This window comes from Amyelois transitella, chromosome 10, assembly GCF_032362555.1.
Source record: "Amyelois transitella isolate CPQ chromosome 10, ilAmyTran1.1, whole genome shotgun sequence".
NCBI classification, from domain to species: Eukaryota; Metazoa; Arthropoda; class Insecta; order Lepidoptera; family Pyralidae; genus Amyelois; species Amyelois transitella.
The window spans coordinates 9563089-9583847 of NC_083513.1; the positions used below are offsets into that span (position 1 = coordinate 9563089).

At 34.7% G+C, this 20759-nt stretch overlaps 3 protein-coding genes across 3 annotated transcripts; 2 read left to right on the forward strand and 1 right to left on the reverse strand.

The window, feature by feature from the left end:
- Positions 1 to 2341: 2341 nt before the first annotated feature.
- Positions 2342 to 3713, reverse strand: LOC106133090 (small ribosomal subunit protein uS3m). The gene is made up of 4 exons (XM_013332695.2): positions 3549 to 3713; positions 3279 to 3462; positions 2949 to 3049; positions 2342 to 2579 (listed from the first exon to the last, which is right to left on the reverse strand). Exons 1-4 carry the CDS (start codon positions 3576 to 3578, stop codon positions 2391 to 2393), a joined length of 504 nt encoding a protein of 167 aa, XP_013188149.1. The 5' UTR covers positions 3579 to 3713; the 3' UTR covers positions 2342 to 2390.
- Positions 3714 to 5360: 1647 nt separating this feature from the next.
- On the forward strand, positions 5361 to 9033 carry LOC106133069 (uncharacterized; the record flags this gene model as incomplete). Its single annotated transcript, XM_060946273.1, has 5 exons — positions 5361 to 6411; positions 6804 to 7412; positions 7556 to 8107; positions 8277 to 8386; positions 8614 to 9033. Coding segments are annotated over 5 exons (2520 nt in total), but the record flags the coding sequence as incomplete, so codon positions are not given.
- A 165-nt stretch (positions 9034 to 9198) lies between these two features.
- On the forward strand, positions 9199 to 19846 carry LOC106133068 (uncharacterized). Its single transcript, XM_060946274.1, has 9 exons — positions 9199 to 9339; positions 9904 to 10115; positions 10661 to 10804; positions 11130 to 11214; positions 13252 to 13320; positions 14892 to 15143; positions 16809 to 17014; positions 17336 to 17479; positions 19550 to 19846. The coding sequence occupies exons 1-9, from the start codon at positions 9333 to 9335 to the stop codon at positions 19634 to 19636; spliced, it is 1206 nt and encodes a 401-aa protein (XP_060802257.1). The 5' UTR covers positions 9199 to 9332; the 3' UTR covers positions 19637 to 19846.
- The last annotated feature ends 913 nt before the right edge of the window (positions 19847 to 20759 follow it).

Sequence of the window (20759 nt, forward strand, 5' to 3'; positions counted from 1 at the left end):
TACTTAATAGTTGTAGCGGTGTGTAGTATTGAAATAGCGGGTTTCCGTCGCACTACACGTTTGTGTTGTGCTTCAACGGCGGTTGAAAGGCATCATTTAATATCGGACATATTTATGAAACATGCTGTTTATCTAAAATATATGTGAAGTGCTATTGTTTGCCTACTATCCGAGAAAATGTGGACATATTTAATACTATATTGACAGTCTTTAATATCAAAAATGTTGTAATAAAATCAATATAATAAATTTTAATGATGTTTCGACAGCCGCCGTTGCATTTCAGAATGTTACAAAGCAAGTCTCACACAAAATTGTCATCTTTTCATCATAATGCATAGTTGAAACTTCTCCAGTATTCTATCATAATTGGCTCAGTTTTTTTCGATGGATCTTCTTCATTATAAAATGCAATTTAATTTAGTATTATAATATTTCGTTGTAAATATCATTTTGTATTATGGTCCATTTCGTGTACGTATGTAAATAATTAATCGATTTCTAAAGAAGTAAAATGTTTTTGTGACGTGGTATGGGAAGTTTCAACTATATGTGTGCGTTTTTTAATTTTTATAGATTCGAATTTACCAAGAGAAGCCTTCATGTTGTCTGCTGTGTATTTTATTTGTAAATATGTAATTTGGATAACAATTGATGCTAAACAACGAGCGAGCCGTCGCATATTGTCAGCCGTCTGGACTTCTGCGCACACTGACAAACATACACGAGAAACAGTTTATTGTTAAGATCTAGAATTAGTAACTTATTTTGAATAATTTCCAGTAACAAAACATTCAGCAAAGATTGTTTGGTATGGTTTTTTCTTGCAATAGGTATAATGTTTATAATAGTAAAAAAATGAGTGACATAATCACAATAATCTTTTACAAATTGAAAATCATAACTTCTATTCATAAACGGAAAGTCTAGCTATAACTTAAAAATGTACTTACATACCTACAATTTATGACTTTCAAATGCTGTAATTTTTTGGTGGGAAGTATAAAAAATGAGTTACTACCTTATGTTGCATCAAACATACATTCCACAGGTCCTATCGAATAAGCTCAATGCAAAAGACTGTTTGAGACTTTAAAACATTATGATATCATTGATAATGAGAAAAATATTTTCTGAGGCACCTTGACGACTTTATAAAATGTGTACCTAATGGTGATTTAATGATAAGATCCAATGTTTAACTCACTAGTATGTAAGGACAAATGCTTTACGTCACTGTGATAGACAATACAAATTTATCTGAGAGACACCATGGGCATTTATGTGAAATTAAGAAATTGATATATACGGACTACATTACTCTCAGCTTGACATGCACCACTGGAGAAACTGAAAAATTTATTCACTGACTTACCGTCATTTGTTTTAAATCTAATTTTTTTTATTGTTGTCTTTTTTCGCACTCCTGGCTTGTAGTGAAAATATAACCGAGACAAATGCCAGCCGGATAAGGACTTTTCCCAAGATTTGTAATTTTAATATTAATGTAAGTACGCTAAAGTTGACAATGGAAGTCTTAAGACCTTAATTAAAATTATTAAAAAAATATCAAAGGTTTCACTTGTGGTGTATTGTTAATTTATGTGTAAAATCAAGTACAAAGCGTATGTGCAGAAGTTCGAAGGCTCGAACAGTGCTCGAGCGGTGTGTGTGTGTGAGTGCAGGTGTGCGTCTGGCGGCGCGTGTGAGCCGCGGCCCGCGTCTCGCTGTTCTGTTTGTTGATACATTATGTATATTTGAATAAATCAAATTATAAGAGAATATGAATTTTAAAATTTGTTTTATTTACCTGAAAAATAATAAACTTTATGCATATAGTTACGTTTATATCTCTTGCGGAGAAGGCAGACCAACAGTCTTGAAGACAGAAAGGCCATGTTCAGCTTAAGATGGTATCGAGATAAAAATAGTGACAGGTTGCTAGCCCATCGCCTACAAGAGGAATCCCTAGCCTATCCCCCAGTCTCTTATTACGACATATGTGGAGTGGTTCAATTCATAAGTGCCGGAAAGAACTCGGCCTAAAAAGAAAACAAGACAGGTTTTCTCCAGGATTTTCTCTTTTAATCCAGGATCATAGTTAGTTCAGGCGCAATGGACTCTAGTGGTGTAAATAATAATGTAAAATCAAGTACAGAGTGTATGTAACTCAAATCTATAGGACCAATTTTGACGAAATTTGCAACAGATAGACAAGGCCTTCAGGAGTTTTACCGGAGGAGTAGGCATTTTTTCTGGAATTTTCAATATAAGGGTTTCTCCGCGCAAACGCTAGTATAGCATAAATTCCCAATTAAACTCTTCTAATTAAGACAATGAATTTAGTATTTACATTTTTATTACATACCTACACAATATAGCTAAAACATCTAAATATATTTGAACACCACATCTTTGAAGCTGTCAACTGTCTGCAACTCCAAGGTGACGGGGCATTGCAACCAGTTTGCTAACATTTCCTCAGTGTAGCCTAACAGGAAATACATCTTTGTTGGAGACACGGCTCTCCTTATGATAGCTGCCACTCTGATGTGGTTGAATTGTCGCTTTATGATGACCTGCAAAGAAAAATATATAATCTGTATGACAAAAGGGCTACTATAAGACCAAATCATGGTAATAAATAGTAGGGACTCAAATCAGCAACTAACTTTTATCTTCATTTTGTGTTTGGGAGGCTTGTAAGTAAATACATAAAATCATCATTTCTTGGAGACAAAATCACAATCTCCGCATATATCTTTTGTTATCCACAATTGATGTCAGGAAATTAAAATAAGTGTATGTAAAAATGAATTGTTCTCAAATTTACCAAGAACCTGTGTATATTAAGTACCTACGCAACAATTAAATGACATACTCTCCAGAGTATTGAGGATATAAAGGGGGCAAACATCAGGAGGAAGAATTAAATTACTTAAACATACCTCACTACAAACTAAGCCATGCCAGGTTCCAGTCATAAACCGTCTGATAAATTCATCTTCTACAGTTGTTTCAGACCTGCGAAGGCCGTCTTTCAAGTTAGCTGCAATTTAAAAAATATTTTGCTTTTTGTATATTACATTGCATTGAAGTACTTATAATCAAGATAACTCAATTAACAAGTTTTCCTTATCCTGAAGAGGTCCATCTTTGATCAGAATTGGGTAAGTTGTGTTATTACACAGACAAACCCATGTCTTACTTTTTACACCTATTTTTGAGAAAACTTTTAGGTTAAGTATTTGCTATACTAATATTATCTGGAAACGTACATGTATTCCAAGAGTTCCACGACTTCCTATGAGCGATATAGTGTGGTGGGTTTGCCATTTCATATGTCAGTGGTCTGTCCCGCTTCTTGGTGATTCTATATTTTCCAGAAACGACTCGACATAATGGAGCTGACGTGTGGAGCTGCGATGCTAATATAGGCGACCATTGTGAGCACAGGGACTTCTGAAAGAAAATATGAGCGATACTTTAGTAGTAATTTGATATTGTTTGGTTATTTTGACGTAGGTATATTAATCAAACTAACTTACCTGGGCTAATTTGATAAGAGAAGTGTTCATTGTTATTTATCTAATTCTGGTGCTAAACAATTAAATGTAGTTCATGTAATTTTATTACCTATTTCCCCAAAAGAAATTTCATTTGTATTTCTACAAATTTAAAAGTTAGGTTATCAAATTTTCAAATAAATTTGTCATTGTCTTATATAAGTTGACATGACAATGACGTATATTTGAAGTCTGAGACGAAGATATTACGAATGAACTTCATGACCAATATCTCTATATAGTCCCAAAAAACTGAATTTCAGTGAAATTGTTCAAAATATCATTATAAACAATGTGAAGAAGTTCCCCATTATTCTCGTGTATGGAGATTTTTTTATTCAAGGTCAAAGGTGAAAAAAAAATGAGTTTTTCGTGATTTTCAGCAAAACGGTAATATTTATCATAAAAATGCCTCAGGCAAAAATTGTAGATCATATAATTATCTATAAAAAATTTTTCGTATCAATATTTCTTTACTTACGAGCCAACGTTACTATTAAAAAACTTATAAAAAAAACGAAAATGATTCAAAAGTTATAAAAAAAAACCGCTAAGTACTAGTCCTCATAGGTGGTGTGGAAACGTGTGCATATTATGACGATAACAACTTTTATAACTTACTTACTTACTTATAGGGTACCTACTTCATATGTACCTAACAAATTATCACAACAAAGTTTCTTCCCTCGTCTGTCTCTATGTATGTATGTATGCTTAGATTTTTAAAACTATACAATTTTGCCCGTATCTAACCGGAGCGGGTCGCTAGAGACCTACCTATTTTTAAGACTATTGGTTATGCCTACCCCGTACCTAAGGGATAAATACATGATATTAGTACTTATGTTTAAATAATTCAAATTTATGAAGTAGGTTGTTTGCTAAAATATAAATAGTAGGTACCTTCTCTACAAAAACTCACCTAAAAAGGCGGTGAATTTAAGTACACGGCATTCATTCTTCGTATAACTTTGATAAACATTTTATTTTTGGCTATAAAATAGCAGGTAGGTACCACAATCTTTTATAACCTGCATTACGTAAGCTGATTTTAAGCAAAGCCACATAAATGAGGACTGGAAACGTAGTGCAGATTGTTTTGTGTGACAGATTATCTTATTTTCCGCTTGAAAAGTTGACTAAGTTTATTATGCTGACGCCAAATGGATAGTTCAAGACTTTTTTGTGAGTCATCTTCATTGTGACGTTTGTTTTATCCCGGTTTTGATTACCCACAAGACGATCATGATGAACGTTGCTTAACCAGGACTCATGCATGAGCACGAAAGTCAGTCAGTCACCTGATCTATTATCCTAAGTCATTAATAACCGATAGTTACCTTCTCCTTTTTAGGTAATTAACGAGTTATTCGGAAAACAGACATTTATCTATGTGAGTAGGTACTAGTCTATACTAGTATAGGTCGCAATTTCGAGATTAAAGATTTTCTTATGCTTTATAAGAAGAGATAACAAATTCGTTCTTCATTATTAACCTAGCATTAAAATAGGCCAAATCGAACCAAAGCACATGGGCAATATAAATAATTTATGAGATGAATTTTATTATCCAGTACTTAATAGTTAATTAAATAACTACTTCCTTAATCACGCTTTTACAGTATCGCTTACCAATTATTTTCTATCGGACCGTGACAGAAACAAATTCAAAGAATAAGAAATGAGATTTTGTTATTTGGTATATCATCTACTCTACCTAATATCTTGGTCCTATGGTAAGTTTGTTCATAATTTGCAAGCCTGAACTAAGTATTTTATAAACATTGAACTAACTTTGTCACAAATATTATAGGTGAGGATGATAACATTAAGAAAAAAATGGCAGATGCGATAATACGAAAGTTGTATAATTTAACAACTAATAACATATTCGCCAATGGCACAGTAGAAGAAAGAAATAATGCATGGAACATTTTTGAGGATAGGCTGAAAGCAGTGTCACAAAAAAGATATGGCCCTGATACAGGCAAATATATTGATTTGATTATGCACGGCATAAAGGCAATGTCATCAAACGTTTCGCCACGTTTGGTAGGTGAGCCGCATGTAATGCGAAAAAATGTTAATACTGATAAAAACAATGGTTTTAAGCTACATGAAGGCTATAGCGATAATACTGTTGATGAAATTGTTAATGCTGCTAACTTTGAAAATAAAAAGGAATCTGTTAGAAGCGTAGCGTTAAAGCTAAAGAACATAGTGGACAGTTATAACGATAAAACTGACGATCAAACTATTCATGTTTCTAATACTGAAAATAAACAAGCTGTTGTTAAAAAAATAACGAATAAGCTAAAGACCTTAGCGGAAGGTTTATACGATAAAAATTTTGACCAAAAACATATAATCGAATCTATAAAACAAAAAGTAATGAATATGATATTAAAGAAACATCCTGCTAGTAAAGGTCAAAGAAATGTAAAAGAATTGGGTCGCCGTCTATCTAATGTTATAGAAATGGTAGTTCATACCGTCATATCGAATTTCAGTAAAGTACAGGATAACGGGCTAAGATATGATAAATCGGAGGCAGAATCTTATTTGAATAAAGTAAATGAGGAAAAAGCAAAAGATCGAGATTTGTCCGTAATGGTAATGCGCGATGGAAATAGTTTTATTACAGATATCCCTTTTTATGACGATTTCAAAGGAGTTACAAGTACAGTCAACTGCGATGCACTGACGGATAAAGTTTGCACAGCTTTGAAATTCACGAATAAATTGCTTTGTCCATTGGATGGTAAAAAAATATCTATAGAACGGCTTTGTGATGGGGTAAACGATTGTGTTGATCGACATGATGAACGAAATTGCATTCGACAAGGTAGGTATGATTTAAATATTTTTTTAAAGTACTTAGTTATTTTGATGTTTTAAATTAATTTATTGCAGTGATAACTATAGAACATGAATAGTTTTTAATCTTTGCTAAAAAGATATAGGTACAATTTATGATTTACTATTGTCTAAATTAATTTTCAATTCACAATAATTACATTTTTTCGACCTCTGTTGTGAAGCTTCTTGCTTAATGATAGTAAAAATACAAACTGTGTTTAGATTGAACTGGGTCTTGGACGTATATTTACGTATCTCTATACTTATTACATTATATTGAATTAGTTGAGTTAAATATCCCCAACACAATAACACAAGTCTTAACGAACTTACTTTGGGACTCGCTCCATTTATGTAATTTGATGGAATATTTTTAAGCTATCGACAAAATAAAAGATGCAAGGAGATTAATATCACACGTGGAAGAATCTGTTATTAAGAACTGTGCGAACACGCATGTCGACAACACATTACTAAGCAAGCAGAGTGATATCTTGGGCGCAGTATTGCAATCAGAACTTAATTTTTTGAAAAGACATGCGGGAAACAATAGTGATGATAATTTTGGAGCTCCTGAAGTGGTTAAAAAGACTGTCAATGAAGTTGCGATGGTTTTGAGTTCGCTCTCTACTGGTTTAGAAGGGTCCTTATGTCCTCGTTACTATGGTCAGGATGAAGAAGATGTCGCCGTTGATCAGAAAAATGTTTTATCTCTAACTGGTGGTGATAAAAATGATCCATTCGAAGATCTTAACCCACAGAGCACGCCGGCACGATCGACTTTGGCAAATAAGTGTGTATGCGATAAAGGTTTTTGTTCTGACATTAACTGTAGCCAAATGTGTCACCTTGTATGTTGGCAAAAACATAGTCTTGGTCATTGGGGGTGCGTATCGGTAGACGGAAGCACAACTGTATCGCTGAATGTGTTGTGTGATGGTAAAACTGATTGCTATGATCACAGTGACGAAGAAGATTGCTCCGTAGGTAAACATTTTTTTATTACTAGGTTGTAAGCTTCTACACGATTTAAATTTACCCAGTTACTAGTGTGATTGCTTTATGTTTTATGTTGAAACTGGCACTTAACTGAGAGATTCTAGTCCTATATGTATTATAACATGTTTTAGGTGATTTATCAAGATTTCAAGCTATCACCATTTACGACGATGTCCTCACAGACTTGGCGTTGAAAGCTCAAGCTGCTGACATGAAATTTATCCGTAACAACCTACTATCATTGCGCGCCAGCGTTTCTTATTTACAAAAAGTCACCACTCAGGCCAGACCGCAACTGGAACATGTAAAAACTGTCCGAGATTTGTGTTTTTCGACGCTAATTTCTACATACAACAAGGTTTTAAGCAAAGGCAATATTCAGAGTTTGGATGATATACATCATTATTTGTTAACATTAAATCAGAAATTGATTTCGGCGTTGAAGCGCTCTCATACTGGCAATGACAAGATTGTAACTTTGGAAGGGTGTTATTGCAGTAAGAACCGTTGCACTTTGGCGAAGTGTTCCAAGCAGTGCGAACGAGCATGTGCTGTAGAATCGCGGTTAATCAAATACAGTTGTGACGGAACTTCCAAGAGCGCCGTCTTCGTGCCTTCTAACGCACTCTGCAATGGAAAGGAGAATTGTCCAAGAGGCGAAGATGAAGTAGACTGCAAGAAAGGTTTGTATTATAACGGATCATAACTTTACAAGTCATGGATTTCCTCGTTTATAACTTGACTTGTTATTTCAAAAACGTACGATTATAATCGGAGTTTTGTAACAAACTGATTTACTTTTTAGAACTCTATTGAAAGTAAGTACCTACGATGTTAAATATGAATTTGCAGAATCTTGTCGAGCCCACCATCTGGTTGTTTTACGACATGACCTTAACAGAGTTGGTGATAAGGAAAGAGGAACAGCTTTGGGAGCAGTTTTGGATGCTTGGAAAACGAAGGTTTGTTTATCCTATACCTTTAAGACATTTTCTCATATTACCACAAGAATTATTTTCTATCTTTGGATCGCAAGATTTGCTATAGGTATCTGCACAAGGGTGTTTTTCAAGTCCATTAACACACTTAGTTGCTTCAATGTCCAGAACCCGCTCACCGATATTTTTATTCCTGATAGGTTTTCGCATCTTTATATTTGATTTAATCAATTAATAATGATATTTTCCAGATGGAAACCACATTGCGTGTAGCGGAAGGCAGTGGTCGTCCGACATTGTCGATGGTTAGAGAAGTCATAGACTCCTTGACCCGAGACTTGGTAGCTACTTATTCTGCAATACAAAGCAATAAAAATGAGAACGTGGTTTTCAAGACGTTCTTCGATCTGTCGCAGCGTGTGTTAAGAGTATTAAAGACTTGTCAGTAAATTTCGGGACTTTTATTTTGCTGAGGGTTTAAATATCACAATAATCCAGCTCGACAGACGACGGAGTAGAATGTAGGTATAAGGGCGTGGTCGGATCTTTAACCATTATATTTTAGATATAATGAACTTTCTTCTAGATATGGGTATAAAGAACCTATCGTGTATACCTACCTATGCAATCTTAAATTTTACCAACTATGAGATACAAGTACACTACAGGAGTATTAAGTGCTCAATTTTGACGTCTAGTTGTAGGAAGATTCCGACAATATTCCCTAAAATATTCTCCTTAAAAAGACATTCCTATGAATTGAATTTCTTTGTTTGAAAATCACAGTCTTTCATAATACTTTCAAAGAACGCTATGAACTGAATATGAATAATACCTATACGTGTGTGCGTTAGTTTCTTTACACCTTTACTCATACATACGTTACTCATACATTGTCAAGATAAGATATAGGTGTTTTCGGTCAGCATTCGCGCCTCACGATTAAAAGAGTATTTCTATCGACAGGATCATGGCTGGTAAGCATTTATTTATTTTAACACTGAGACTATTTAAAAGCCGGGGCTTGGGTATAGTGAAATATTCCAACAGTTTTGCGGATGCTACCTTCATTATTATTGAATGATTTAATTATTTGTACCTTTGCAATATTTCACACAAATGTATTTGGTGGTTTCTGATAGATTATGTCCGTGTAATTAGAGATTTGGTTCAATCATGAAAGTAAATGTTAATTTATCAAAATTTGTGTTTGCTAGAAGAAAATTTCACGGATTTAAACTTCTGTTATCTATTTTTGGTGAAGATAAAAAAAAATAAAACAAAATATCGAACGAAATAGATAAGGATAACAAAAATTGCTTCTGATTTACCAAAGTGCTAAACGGGATTTGAATATGGTAAATTTAATTTAAAATTATATTTCTTCAACACATAGGTAACTTGTTTCATATTCTATATAAAATATGTTCTGAGGCGTGACTTTCATAGTAACTTAATGTTTTTCTTTTATGCCTGCCTTCATTGAATTCAGTAAATGTAAACAAGAATGTTGGTAAACAAGAAAAGTACCTATTAAATAGGTCCACAGACATGTCGCTGGGTGAAGGCCTGCCTGAGCCAGAACAGCGTGCCCCCCGGAGCCCTGTTAGTGGGCTGCGACGCCGACCATGAAGAAGTGTTCGCGGGCCGCGCTGAGCACGAGGGCGACATCATGCCAGCCCTTGTCATACCCTCCAAGAACGCCTGCTTCGTGTCCCATGGAGGGGAGGAGGTGGCTGTTGATCGTTTTGAGGTATTTTATATGCTTTTCTAATACATGTGTACTTATAAATGTTTTTACCTTTCTTAGTCACGTATTTTTCGAGCATGGAGTAAAGTTCTGACTTCTGAGCGCCACCCACTGACGACGATACTTAATTTGGCCTTGATGTACTCTGTAATTCATAATTTAATGGGTTCAAAATGGAATCAAGCCTTAAAATAGTATTTTCGCCACGGCAATATTGTTGTAGATGATTTATCCAAAGCAAATCGTGGTCAGACGTCTGTCTACGAAATAAACATGTTAATTAACAACTTACCTTGACTTGCCTAATAAAGACGGGCAAAATTTTTATCCTTATAAAGTTCTTTGTCATTTTTTCAATGTACGCGGGTCACATATTATGAATAAACTAATAAATCATTATACCCATCGTATCCTTGTCACAATAAGATGAATTTATTTATACACCGCTCCGACTACCCCTCCGAGAAAGAGTCGTGATTATATGTATATTTTAAGAGCAAAACATGCTTTGAAATAAAGATAATAAAATAGTATACATTTTTTTATAGATACTGGTGCCCGCAAAATTGTGCTGGCAGTTATCTTACGACGGGGCAGTTCCACCTTCGGCGGTGGAGGCCGGGGTAACGGCAGATGGCGAGAAGGTCTACTTCGGCAGGGTCACACAAGACGGTGTCACCGTTCCTGGAAAGGTGATACTCTTTTAGTTATTACTTACATTAATGTGACAAGTAGTTTTACTTAGTCATCATTATCATGGCGCTTGTTTTGGTTATGTCCCGTTTTGAAGAGGATCTTGGAGTCAGCCTTGATTTAGGAGTGGATTAGTCTCGAAATCATAAAAACTTTTTCTGCTTTCTCTCCATGAATCCGTTAACAGGGTTACCTTATTCAACTTCTTTAGATCATGATTGTGCAACTTCTTGAAAATGCATCCTCAGGTCATCCGTGGAGGAAATTAATTACCGAAAACCACACGGCAGGATAAAATTTAAAGTGTCTTCCTCGTGATTTCAGATCCAAGCCAGCCTAGGTGCTTGTGTCTACTCAATCGATGGCGAAGAGAGAAGCACCAATGAATACGAATGTCTTGTGTTTGTATAACAGATGTATGAAACTGAATCGGACAAAGCGGATTTCTCAGTTGCTTTGTGGTCTTATTTTCGTTCAAAAAGTACTTAAAGCATCTTTTTCAGTTCACATAGTGTATCTATTTAACTTGTTTTTTTTTTAATTTTACATTCATGAACTCGTCTCCTTAAATTATAGAAAAACTGGTTTGAGAAAATTTTGACTTATTACTCCAGTAAATTGGAGTAATTAATTTAAACCATGTTACAACTTAGTTAAGTATTTATACTTAATACATTTATAAATTTACCGGGTTATAAATGTACTATTATTAGTGGTTTGGACATCAATGTAATTTGTTGAATAAATTATAGTTTGTTGTTTATATTAATAAATAATATTGTTATAATTTAAATTGTTTTGTTTAATTTTTATTAATTGATTTATATTCCTCGTCAATTTTATTGTTTACGTAGTTACTATTTATTTAAAAAGTTCACATACATACATATAATCACGTCAATATCCCTTACGGGGTAGACAGAGCTAGCAGTCTTAAAAGATTGACAGGCCACGTTTAGCTGTTAGGCTTAATGATAAAATTGAGATTCAAATAGTGACAGGTTGTTAGACCGACGCCTAAAACAAAGAATCCCAAGTTTATAAGTCTACACCTTAGTCGCCTTTTACTACATCCATAGGAAAAAGATGGAGTGGTCCTATTCTTTTTTCTTTTGGTGTCGGGAACCACACGGCAGTCTGGTCTCATGACTATAAACGTGCTACTATATGTCGTAGCAGTTGCTACGCCGTGTGTAGCGAATGAGATACAGTACATTTCTTTAATAATTTGCACTGTAAAAAGTTTCTTTTAATGTAGTAAATAAAGTAAGTTTAGGTTAATAGCATAATCAGTTGTTTGCTTTAAGTTACCTAAGTTTTGGAAAAAAAAACTACCTAAAAATATAATAGTGATAAAGTAAACTTAAATATGATGTAGAATAGATGCTTATTTAGTGGTATTCCATAGACCTAAAGATTATCTGACCAAGGTCCGACGAAGCAACATTTACTCCCATGCAAAAGAGTTACACCAAGAACTAAAAGCAACTTTTTAAAGCAATGTTCTAGCTCTACCAATATTCTTTAACATATTTGATATCTTGATCAAATTAAGGACGTCCTGGTAAAGGGTCAGGTCAAAAGTACCCGAAACCGCCGAGCTTGCATGAAGAGAGTTATGAATGTGGATGAAGCGAAGGAACTATGCAGAGATCGTGGCAAGTAGAAAGAAGTGGTCTCTGCCTACCCCTCCGGGATAGAGGCGTGATTTTATGTAATGTAATATAATGACAATCATACCTTGTTACTGAACGTTTTTCAATATATTATGGCGATCTGTGATCGGGACTATATCATAACAGCCATGAGGCTTGAATTCTTTAAGTGCTACAATGAGTTACATTAAAAAAATTATGAAAAATGCTTAGGTACATGTATAGTACTTTACCCGCGTCTTTGATAATTTAGCGCCACCTTTAAAACAACATACATACATACATATAATCACGTCTATGTCCCTTACGGGGTAGATAGAGCCAACAGTCCTGAGCGGACTGATAGGCCACGTTCAGCTATTTGGCTTTAAGATAGAATAGATAGAACTATAGTTCTACCGGAATGAAATGTAGCCTATGTCCTTCTCAAACTTTTGTAGATTTCTTTGTGAAATAAAGTTTTATTAAAAAAAATATTTTACAAAAAAAAAATATTGTAAATATTATTCATTATCTGGGACTGGGATCTGCCAGGAAGTATCACATGCGAAAAGATTGGTTCAGTAGATAACGCATGAAGAGGTGACAAATAAACAAACTTACTTTCACATTTATAATATTAGTTGGGATAAGTTTGAATCTAAGAAAAAATTTTGAACAGGTAATTATTAGCCAAAACTACTCAAAAATTACAAAAATTTGTAATAAAATCATCAATGACTAAATCCACTTTTCCCATTAACCTGTTACGTTTATCATATCAGCGTTATCAGATAATATTTGTACATAAGTGTGGGAGGCAGTGGTGTCGGCTCAGTGTTGTGTCGGAGCTAGGCCAGGTCACACCGTCGCCATGAGAGGTGAGTGACTGATAGGAAACCTTCTAGATTAGTCACGTGGTCAGAGATAGATAATGAAATTGGTGATTGAGTGATTTTCGCGCTGGATAAAGAGACAGTAAATGAAATGAGTTAGATTTGGTTATTGAGAAAAATAGCTTTCAAATAAGTGGTTGAGATCAAATTTACTGGTGTTGTTTTTAATATTGAAAGACAATGATAAGATGCAGCAGTAAATTTGGGAGAGTTTGTTGGGGGTTGACATAAAGTAGTATACATCAACAAAACCAGACAATTGTTTGAATACATATAAATATCACGATGAAATTACAAGTTCAGTTTTAAATTAATAATGAACAAATGATCTTATTACTTTTTCTATTATTGGTTCTAAAGTTCTTATGACTATTAAAATTCGGAAATCGGTACTCAATATTTTTAATAATTAAATTTTCTAGATTAGTCTCTGTAATAACAGACTCGACCATTTGTTTTTCATTATTCAGATTGGTCAAGTCATTGGCTAAAGATTTCAGCCAGTGTATTGGGACAGCGTATAACGTCACTCCATTCCCCATTGAAGGAGGGAAATAGTTATTGATTAAAAAAGGTATTGATTCATAGCCATAGTGAGATTTGTAGGTACTTTGTATTACAAGTGAAATACATGCACCGTTGCTTTATAAAATTCTCGTGTAAGATGTTAGAAGCATCACAAAGGCCGTTGGGTTATTAGTAACCTATTATTTAGTTACGGTATACTCGAAATTCAACGTCCGTAAGGATCCAATCAAAATCTCATAGGCATTGCTGGTTAGTAAAATGATCAGGGATCCGTAGGCAGACTTTCCACTTCTGGATCGTGTTCATAAATAACCCTTCTCGCCTAGGGAGGAAATAACCAGGAAAAACTCAAGAAGAATGTTCAAAGTGGCCAGCGGCTGTATAAATGTGCAAAAAGGCCTCAAGACAAACAATGACGTTACAGATACTGTGAAACAAATACTTGTCGCCGCGTATTATCACAAGTGCAATTGTAATGTAAATACTGACGCCATGTTAGGTGCTGTCTTTAAATGACTCACGATATACCTAGATGAAAATGTGTTACCGACAGATTAAATTATTTACTTGAACTCAATTGTTTACAAATATCCCATACCAATGAATCCGGCCTATCTTAGTAGAGATGCTAATCTTAATACCACTCTTAACGTGTTCAAAACTTCGGAATATTTCTTTTATCACATACTTAAAGGTATTCAAAAAATGAAATGATAATAAAGCCACGACGCTGTTCGATCTTATCATACTTATTATATCTGGCTTACCAATAATTGCTTATTATCTGTAAAATATATTTAGGGTAGGTTTAAACAAATAATTGATAAGTTTAGACATACAGTTCAAGGTGAAACAAGGGATCATATTCCTTTTAGAAGTGAAGAATTATGAAGTGATCAAAGTCAAAAGAAGAAAGAAAAATCTTATGAGATGTATTGCCACTTTTAGAACAAGTATAATCGAATAAATAAATGTCTTCACAATTCGAATGAATATAAAGGTATCTACATAAAGAATTCTTCGTTCAGGACGTCCATATTACGGGTACGGCGGGCCGCCGCCGCCAGCCTATGGCTACCCTTACCCACCCCCTGGTCCAGGCCAGCCCCACACTTACCCCCCTCATCACCCATATCCTGCCGTTTACCCTGGGGTGTTCTACCCAATTGATCCTGCCTACTTTTATCCTCCCGGCCCTGGGGGAGTCCAAATTGTGGACAATGCAGAGCCTGCAGAGATTGTGCCTGAGTTGCCTGGAGAAACAGTCGAGTTACCTTGGAGTAAGTGCAGGAGGGAGATAACGCCTTGTATCCTATTTGCTTTCATTATTATCCTGGCATTTGTCCTAGTTGTGTCTTCACTAGAGACGATATTGTATCATGCTGGCTTCATTAGAATTCATCTTCATCATCATTTCAGCCATAGGATATCCATTGCTAAACACGGGCCTCTCCCAATGACTTTCACCACGCTCTGTTGGAGACGACCTGAATCCAATGTTTCCCCGCTGACTTCACTAGAACATCTGTCAATCTCGCGGGGGACCGTCCTGGACCCCCGCGGGGGTCCGTACGTGGTCTCGTGGACTCGAGGATTTTTTGGCCACATCGGCCATAAGCCTTTCGAGATATATGGCCTATCCATTGCCACCTCAGTTTGCTGACCCGAGCTGCTATGTCGGTTACTTTCGATCGTCTACGGATCTCCTCATTCATGATGAATCTCACATAGAAATACCAAGCACAGTTCTTTCCATAGAGGCCCGAGAACAGGATATATGGTTTAACATGAAAATCAAGAAATTGTGTAATCGTTTTTATATTCATCCATTATTTGTTGTGCATTGAGCCAATTTTGAATGAATCTCTGAATTTCTATAGTTAACTTTCGATAAATTTTTTTATTATAAGCACGTTGCAAAATAAAATAAATTAAAAGCCATTTTGTTTGCTCGAATTTGTTTTGCTGTTAAAATCCGTATACTTATAAGTCCATGATTAATCATTATTTATCTTATCCGTAATCCACTGACATTCCTGCTATTACTTCTGTCCAAAGTTTCGTATATTGTAGCAATATAAATAGACGATTCTACTGATATCAGATTTATCAATTTCCTTGAATTTGTTAGGTTGCGTATCATCATTCATTTCTATTTCGATGAAAATTTGGTCACGTACATATTTAAAGGCAATAAGAAATTCTACAAAATGTATTTCATTTACATATTTTAAAATCTTTCTTATTTTGTTTATTGCAATAAAATTCATATCATCAGCTTTCTTGTGTAAGGTGTTATCTCTAAGCTTGATTTTAGTCGGAATATCAAAAAAATTGCATTGTCCATCAATTTGGGCCAATCCTCTCTATGGTTGACCCTTCCTTATTCTCCCAACCTTTACTTCTTGTCCTGTACATAATTTAAAAGCGTTCACAATGAAAAATGTGTACCTACCTATTTATTTTACCACCACCTTTAGAACGTAAAAAATAAGAGATAATAGAATTTCTATTTTGTCAGTGTTCGACTGTTTTATACCTTTATAATCTATGAGATTGATGTAAACCGTATAGAGTTTTGGCCAAATTCACTACAGTTGCGCTACTTGCATGTATTTGGGATTTTTTATATAAGGGGACTGTGGCATCTTCTGTGATCTATCTCCAAAATAAACACGTCATCTTAAGGTAGAGTTATTTGCCAGTTTTCACCATATCGGCCATAGCGTTCCTAATTTATTCACATCAAACGATGCTTACTCGTATTTGTGATCCTGTTTCTTAATCACTACCCTTAAACACTCGAGCTATGAAGAGACTTTCATTAAACACTTTCAGCTTTCTCCACTTAGACTTCATCGCCGGTGCTAGTTTTCATTACCTCTATGTAAAAGTTGTCATCATCCACACGCTTCTAAAACCTCTACCTAATTGTCTCATTTCAGGTACATACAAGTGGGTGCCAGCTTGTCTGAGCCAGAACAGCATTCCCCCGGGCGCTCTCCTGGTGGGCCGGGATGCGGACGACTCCGAGATCTACGCCGGCAGGGCTCGCCACGAGGGCGACATCCTCCCTGCTAAGGTCATCCCAGCCAAGAACGCCTGCTACATATGCTATGGAGGAGAAGAGATTTTGAAGGATCAGTTTGAGGTGATGTTTTGTTTTAATGCATGAGAATCTTAAACTTGTTGCAACAAATTACAAATGAGGCCAAGGAATGAGTACTTAGTTCAGCAATGAAACTGATGACTTTTAAATCTTCTTCTTTTGAACTATAAAATGTTGTGAAAGGATTTGGTGAAAGAATTACGGAATGTTTGATGCGTTAGTTGATTTTAATGGCCATCTATAACAAAGACGGAGTGGTCATTTCTTCTAAATGCCGAAATCATCTCTTTTGTAAAGTATGTTGTGTTAAAACTGTTTACTCCTCTGTGGTATACTGATTCTCTGATGTATTCCCATTTCCAGGTCTTAGTACCAGCTATGTTCTCGTGGCAGTTCTCCTCAGACGGCCAAGTGCCCCCCGGCGCCGTGGAGGCTGGAATGACAGCTGACGGAGAGAAACTCTACTTCGGCAGGGTCACACATGACGGAGTTACCACTCCTGGGAAAGTACGTAGGATTCCCACATAATAATTAGTTCTGTAGCTATTTCACTTGAGAAATTGTCTGTTGCAATAATTCTCCTTCTTCCTCCTGGCTTTAATCTGTGTCATCCGTTACCAAAACCCTCTTTTTGTGCACCCCAAACCACTTATGGAACGTGAGTGTAATTTCAAATTTCACCAACACATCGATATGTATATATACATATATATTAATATATTTAATTTCCATACGAAAATTTTTAAAAATTGATGTTTATTTTATTGCTTTTTAGTACTCTATTATTGATAGTGATTCCGACATTTCATAAAGCTAATTGATTCAAAGTCTACCTGTATATATAAATATATATATCAGTCGATTGATGTTCTCACCCTCATATATTTAGAATGTAAAGATTTCTTTGCATGCAGTACCTACGTATTGATTTTTACTACGCTTTTATTAGCTTGGGTTGTATGTATGTATGTATGTATGTATGTATGTATGTATGTAACGGAATCTTTGAGCTTAATTTTCACTGATTTCTAAACGTCTGATCATCTTGGAACTTTGCACACGTATCAAGGACCGATGACAATGCAATATTTTGATAAGAGTTTCTCATTATCCTTATTAAAACTGCCAGGATTAATAAATTCATTTTTAGATGAGAGTAAGAGAGACAGAGATAGCACCAGTGCCAGTAATCTCCATACAAGAAACCAAGAAGTTCTGACGTATAATGAGTCAAAAAGAGATGTAATATATTTCCATATAATGTTACTATTAACCTGAGGCTTCTTTATTTCATCGCATTGCTCCATTTAGAATTACCATTAGAAACCATAGTAGAATTAGTAGAATATTTTAAAACAATAAAAAATATATAAGTAATAAAACAAAAGTAATAAATGAAAATTGAACAACTAAATTTACAAAAATACAAGAATAAAGTTACTACCTACAGAACTTTGCGATATTTAATACGTATTTAACATATTAATGCAATTCTTGAATTAACATTAGGTATCTTTTGCCTATTTATAATAGCAACACTGTAATGCTCGTTTGGCAAATGAGTGACAGTTTTTTATGTCAAATAAGTTTTGCAGTAAGTTTTGATTGAATTCGATTCGAACACCTGTAAACTTTCTTTCTGTTGTTTTTTACCGGTGCCTGTGTATTTACCTATTTGCACTTTGTTTTGTGCTGATAACTTGTCGTTATTTGGAGTTTGGAATCTTCCGTTGAGTCGAGCTTTGTTCTTCCGGATATTCGTGTGATTTTATCATCTGAGATTGGACTCTGACTGTGTTTACTGTGTTGTGCAGATATTTTGAGATAGGACTCCTGTAAAAAGTACCTTATTATTTGAGATAGGAGTCCCAAGTTTGTGTTTGTTTTTGTGAAAGACAGATTTTACAACAAAAGTGCCACGATGTCTTCAGATAAACTTTGTTGCGTTCCTGGTTGTAAAGACAGTGGAGGTATGTTTGAAATATTTTTGTTCCTGTATCAATCTGCCTCTTAATCTTGTGGTTTGATTCCTGGCAAGGCCACAATCGAAAATTATTACGTTTGCTGGATAGTCAAAAATATTATTAACAGTGATTTATCACTATAAAATTCTTTTCAACTGGGTTTAACAATCATCATACATACATATAATCACGTCTATATCCCTTGCGGGGTAGACAGAGCCAACAGTCTTGTAAAGACTGATAGGCCACGTTCAGCTATTTGGCTCAGCAATTTAAATCAGAGTAAAAAGCGTGGGGTGCATTTTACTTCATTTTCATAACTCTCTTGTCATAAATATATGCTAATAGAATGATTTTAATATTTACTACATCAGGCACCCCACGCTTTTTACTCAGATTTAAATTGTTTTGTTTATAAATTTAATTTTGTTATAATTTTAATCCGAGGTAATTACTACTACAACTGACTATAACTGATTGTTCGACTTGCTACTACTGAATTCCTTTGTCATTAATTTTTATTTTCTATTTTTTAGTTTGATTAGCAATAAAAGCGTAGTTTTTTAGTTTTTTTTAATTTAGTTTAATTAATATACAAAAAAAATATTTTCAGGTCCAGCCAAGCCACGGAACGTGCTACTACCCCTTCGATGGAGAAGAGAAGAGTTCTAACGAGTATGAGTGCCTAGTCCTAATATAAATATACATAGGTTAGTTTGTTTGTATGGTTTGTTTGACAAATTATATATTTTATTTTATTCATAAGTGTTTATTTTTTTTTTCATTGTATTAGAGATTTTATTAAGTCTGATTATGTTTTGTTTCTGAATGAAGCAATAATTAATAGTACCTAATTTATTTAAGCACGAGATCATATGAGAAACATAAAATATTATATTTTGAAATTGTTCTTATTAATTTTATTCTATCCCTAGAAAGATAATAAAGATCGCAGAAAAAAAATTATACTTTTAACGGAGAATCATTACATGATGTAGTAAATAAAGGTACGTTTCATCGGTAATTTGGTCAAGAGTTGAAGAGGACTAAGGTAAACTTTTATTTTTAAGAAAAGTAAGTTTAGAACCTCTTTGAACTACCCAACTTATATATAGACGAATAATAAGTAGAACGAATTTAAAAAGAGTGAAAACGGTTTTATTATTCTACAGAAATTATATTTTGAGCCTACTTATGAGCAGTGACTATAATTCAATTGATGTATGATATAATATGCATTAAAGATTTTGAATTGAATTGAAAATTCAGCTAGTCGCAGTATTATCCCGTTACACTTTACACAATCTTTCTCTCAGCCAAAATTACATAAACAAAAAAAGTTGTGGCGAAATCTATACGCCACAAGTCACAAAAATAAAAAATAGAATCACGCGACGCTATCAGTCATAAACAGCGAAAAACCTAAATCGCGCAAGCAAAGATTTCACAGATTGGAGCTATATATACAACCTCCGACACAACATCGTGGGAGCCGCCGTTCCCCAGGCATAACACCTAGCCTGGCCGAAGATCTTCCCTTTGGTGGCGGTCGAGCCGAATTATCATTAATAATATTTGAATTATAATATGTATTCCTAATGAAGGCTGTTCAACTTACAATCATATTACCATCACAAGGTATAATTAACCACACAAAAATTAATAGATTTCTTGTATCATGATCACAATACGGGCGGTTGCGACATAGGGCCTTGGTGTCGCTTTCCACAGCATGTTTCTGATAAGGACTATTTGATTTTGTATACCTTTTCGGTTGATGAAAGACTTTATTATTCCTGCGAAGTGAAGAATATTGACTGGGA